This window comes from Opisthorchis viverrini (assembly GCF_000715545.1).
Source record: "Opisthorchis viverrini unplaced genomic scaffold opera_v5_16, whole genome shotgun sequence".
Classification (NCBI taxonomy): domain Eukaryota; kingdom Metazoa; phylum Platyhelminthes; class Trematoda; order Opisthorchiida; family Opisthorchiidae; genus Opisthorchis; species Opisthorchis viverrini.
Window position 1 is genome coordinate 3,372,832 of NW_008751672.1, and position 5,264 is coordinate 3,378,095.

Consider the following 5,264-nt stretch of genomic DNA (forward strand, 5'->3'; position numbering starts at 1 on the left):
ACGGCAGCTATGAAATGAAAGTGTGTTACGCAGAACGACTACTGAGTATTTTCACTACTCCAAAACAGTTTGGAATCCATAGTTTCGAGGGAGATGTACCTACACTAGCATCATAGTTAGATTACATTCATGGACGCACGCTTACGTAAGTTAGCCAAAGGGGGAAGTATACCAGGCAGAAACTCACCACGACGTCGGAAACGGAACCGATTCAGAATGAGACCTCCAACGAGGATACCAAAGGCACCAGCTGGAACAATGAGTCCCCCTGTGAAACAGAAGTATAGAGAAAATGAGTAACAAGGACTGTGCGGTAAGAGACCAAATAATTCGACGGAGCATGCGCAAAGCTCAATATCGTCCGTCTGAATAACCCTACTCCTGGTTTTTGTTTCAACCAGGAGGCGGTTGAAAATATGGCGGACGACTTGAAATTTCGGCCATAGAAGAGTCGAGAAGTACCACGCACTCTCGGTGGAGGACCGGGATCTGGACCATAATATTGAGGGACAATACGGTTTGATCTTGTGACGTTTTAGTGAAGACATTTAAAATTTGTGCTCTGGTACAGTGATCAGACTAGAAGAACTGTTCATAGGTGGGTGATCGCATGAATTCAAATCAGCCTAGTCCAACAAAACAGGGACAAAATCCTAACAAGTTGACTGCCAGTCTGCACAGTCTTATTAAGGACTTGGTAACGCGTTGACGTAACGCTCAAGTGGCCACGGGGACAGACAGACATATAGATGAACCTAAACACATGGCGAAAAGTCGATTGCCTTGAAATGACCTGTGATACAAGCACAGTGGCATCGAGTCATCTCATGACGGTGATTCCATGTAGAAAGGTATCTGGAGCGCCCTCGGAGGACGGGGTGAACACGATCAATAGGATTGAAAACTAGCATATTATTGAATACCGGGGCTTCGTTGCTACACAATCTTGTCTAAGTATTTTGCAAAGAGACCTGGTAGAAATAAGAACAAGCATAATGATGACCTAGAAAGCACGAAATTGTCCACCAGTAGGAACTCTCCGGATCTCCCAGCTTTTGGGACTAAAGAATCGGACGAATGTCTGGTCATCAGGAATAAATCATGAGGTTGGTTGGTTAACATATGGTTCCGATAATTGCTCCTCATGTTATACAACCAATGCGGCTGAAACCCTACCCGTCAATTCAAAAGCAATGTTCGCCAGTAGCAGCTCTGTGCATAGTACACCGTCGATACAATTTAACAGTAACGGGATCATTATTATCTTCCTAGAACTGGGCTTCTCTGAAAAGTCGTCGACCAAAGTGAGTCGTAGGTTTGTGAGGCCGTGCTAAGATGAAGGAAGTCCGTTACAGACTGATGTGCAGTGCTATTCTGAAAGTTGTCTATGGGTTTACAGAGAAGTTCTCTTGAATCTCACTCTTTATCAAACCTATGTTGAAAAATGCTCTGGTCTGTGTTTCAGGCGTGGCCTGACTATCATTACACAAACAACGGGAGACTAAAAGCGAGCGGTATTTAGGAGGGCTCGCATACCGAATAAAAATTTAGCAGCACACTTCTGGAAAACGGTTCAAGAACCACAGGCTTGGACGCATGGCGTAGATTGACAATAGACTGGAGAGGGACGACAGATTTAAGAAACAGGGGCCCGAAATTTCGTCATAACCTGATAAGCTGTACAAGTAAGAAGCCAGTATTCGGTTAGCAGAAATGGCCAGCAAACTGATCTTTTACAGCACTCAGATTAATCTTGTTAAATTTCGGAAACCATTTTGAGTGAACTGATGCTAGGAAACCAGACAACCATGACCTCAGCTGTTGCTTTCATATGTTTGTCTTGGTTTTGATTACGGAATCATTCATTAGTTGGCTGTACTCATCATCGGTCCGGCACCAAAACAATCCAATTGATGCAGACACGTATACCACTTAGACTGCGATGGTTATCCCACAGAATTTCATGCAAATTGGCCGAATTTTCGAGGCTCACTTGTGAAGACTGATGAAAACAATTCAATTAGTATTTTGTGGGCTTTGTTTGAAAAAACTGAACAAGCAGACTATACGCGAATTGACCGAATTTTCGAGGTTCACTTGTGAAGACTGATGAAAATTAGCCAAGGAGTAGTCTTTCGTGGTTTTGTTTGAAAAAACTGAACAAGCAGACTATACCTCCTTTCTCCCGGTCAAATCCTTCCCCACTGTTTTCCGCGTCTACTTCGAACTTTTGACCCTCAACGTGCCGAATCAACTGTGACAAACTTTTCCCGCACGCATTTTGACCACTTGCGTTGTAACGCGATTGCAACTGGAATGTACCTGCCTACACGTGTTTATCATATGACCTAATGTATGTCCATCCCTTTTTCTCCCTATTACAGGTACACCCGACCAAACCCATTGACTGAATTGACTGTTTCCATATCATGTTGTTTTATATTCGGTTTCGGTGGTTGAATACACGTGTTTCTGCACCACGGTCGTTCTGCCTTCCTACCTGTACGTCGTGCTTGCTGTGTCTCCGCGTGCCAATGTTTCTGAGTTAACCCTGTGTATTCGTTGCCTTCCAGTGTAATACGTCGGCTCACCCACGCTACAGCGTTGTCACGTGGTGCGCGCACACGTTTATCGGGAATTCGCATTGGGGTGCCGTTCTTGTCGGGATGTATTTGGGCTTGCACCAATTAGATGGAAATCCCCACAATTTGAGGTTTATGCCCTTTTCCTATACACATTTTGTACATACACTAACGCACTTTGTTGATAAATCTCAAAACTTTGCAATTCTTGGCTTGTGATTTGGCGTACCACTCAATTGGGCTTCCAAGAATACGTCACAAATTCTACACGGACATCACATTCCACAGGAGGTAATCGATGATAATTAACGGTGTGCAGTGGAACTGATAGCTTTTGACATCTCTACTCTCGTCAGACGATTCACCTATACTTGCTGTCATGATTGTAGACATGACCACTCATTGTTAGGTCACCTAACTACTCAGTCAACCAAACACGTACTGGTTTCGGATCAGAGCGCTGATCTTCCATTGTGACGGACTATGGAACACTCTTCCCCCTAATAGAAAAACTGATGGAAATTGTGCCCGGATATCCCAGGGAAACTTTGTGGGATAATGACGGAGTTGGGACGGAAAACACATTAGTGCAGTCCCATGACATTGGCACACTTGACTTATTGGGGCGTTTGGGCATTCTATTTCGGAGCATATCGATCTGCCGATCGATTAATTGTGCATAAAAGTTACGGTACCAGAGATTCGCACACATTCGTAAGCAGAAACTGGCGTCAAGGGTACAAATCCCTGATGCTGGTTACTTTAACCTCTCACATATGCCCTAAATCAGTACAAACTGTTGAATAACAACCGTGTGAAGTAGTTGATGACAAAAACTGACCTGGCGATGTACTGGCCAGTGAAAGGTGCGCGTACAAAGTACTTGTTGACTCTTTTCCATTATTCTCATTGTGTAGAACGGGATTTCGCGTTTGGTTCTTTCCTCCTTATGCCCCCATTCCTTCCTATTGTTCCTGACCGCCCTTTGACCTTCGTAGTACGTATCTAATTCAATAGAGCCAGGTGAGCTTCGTCATCCTATGACCACTCTGTCTTGAGTGGGTGTGAGTTTGGTTGAGATGCGCGGTTTCCTACCTACTTTATTTGTATAGGATCCGATTTGGAATTAGCAGAGCTTAACTAGACATCATTCCACGATTTGAAGTTTGTACCACTTTGGCGTTTTATTATTGCGTTTATAAACCTCCAGTTGAATAATTCGATTTTTTGGGTCTTGTGCGTAATTCAACGTAGCCCACCTGATAAAAAGAAACACTCAATAGTAGTGGGGTTCGGTAGATTGGTTTCAAGGAGTCTGGGAAAGTTATTGCAGTATTTTTTCGTGTGGAATGAGACGATTCTGGGGGCCGGATAGCTGAGAACGTAGTGAACGTACATCAATCCGGAGCTAAGCGATTGGACCACAAATTGGCCATTCAGGCCGCAAAATGGAATGAAATAAGATATATGCGGGTACGCAAAATTATCCCTCACCCCAACTTATGCCTGTGCTGGATTGGAGAGATGGGGCTGAACGGGCAGACTGCAAACGTTCCGGTGACTAGGGTAAACACACAAATGATGAGGATGACGGGGCAATAGCAGGTGAAGCAGCGGTCGGAATCAAAGCGCACAATCGAAAAAGCTGAACTAAACTGGTGCTGTCCCATTGTGCTACTTATCAGTGTGTGGGAAAAACCACCTGGGATGACGAATGGCACACATGCCCACGAAATAAGTCTGATCCTGTCGACCATTTCGACTGATCACGTGCAGGCGGCGCTCAGTATTTGCACAATGGAATTGAATTTTCGAGAGTTATGACGTGTCCCTGATGGACTAAAGCAATCGGGCAACTGAATCGAGAGTACCAGTCCAAACTTATAAGCCTCATTTAGGCATCCCGAGGCCTCAGCGATGCTGGGAAATTATCCCACAGAACTTTTCAACCAGAGGCATGGTTGTTCCAGTGAGCAATGAAATGTGGTAAGCTGCAAAAATATGAAGGTAGATTAAGACGGTTTTTGGTTTGAGCACATACACAACAAAATGCAACATTTTGGCGTAGGAAGTTTTACTCCACTCGTAAAGGTTTTGCAGCTGAGAGCATTGTGCGGATAATGGGCACCCGAACTTAAACGGAACGGTAGAAGTGACCTCCAGAACAGCCATTTCCATTGACCGGGAGGCTAAAAGTTAGTCGGCTTCCGAAAACAACAAAGACAATACAAAATGAATTACCAGAAAGCATCAAAAAGTGTATCAGTGCTACCATAATGTTCGTCTGGTTACTCTGGCTTATGACAGTCTGCATGCGTTAATTACACGTATACAGGTCCGTGCATCGTCCTATCACGTGGAGCATCACAGCGAAAAGGCGTTGTTCCAGCATACCAGAAGGCGCTACGCTTAAAACTCAATAAGTGAGAGATAGTTCAGCGATTAACATACGAACTTACTGACCGGAACGTCCGTGGTTCATCGTCCTAGTGGAGCATCACAGCGAAAAGGCGTTGTTCCAGCATACCAGAAGGCGCTACGCTTAAAACTCAATAAGTGAGAGATAGTTAGTTCATTAACATACGAACTTACTGACCGGAACGTCCGTGGTTCGAACCTGAACTCTGCCTCTCGACTTCCCCTGTCTAGGCTTGGGCAACCCGACAGTACCCCCGCCCCCCC

General features: G+C 44.7%; 1 protein-coding gene across 1 annotated transcript in view; it reads right to left on the reverse strand.

Moving 5' to 3' along the window:
• Positions 1-5,264, reverse strand: part of T265_12812 (hypothetical protein) — a gene marked incomplete at both ends in the record, with an annotated part of 48,055 nt that overhangs the window by 17,789 nt on the left and 25,002 nt on the right. Inside the window, one exon of the mRNA XM_009165590.1 lies at positions 146-268. Within this exon, the coding sequence (XP_009163854.1) occupies positions 146-268 (123 nt within the window). The remainder of the gene's footprint in view (positions 1-145; positions 269-5,264) is intronic.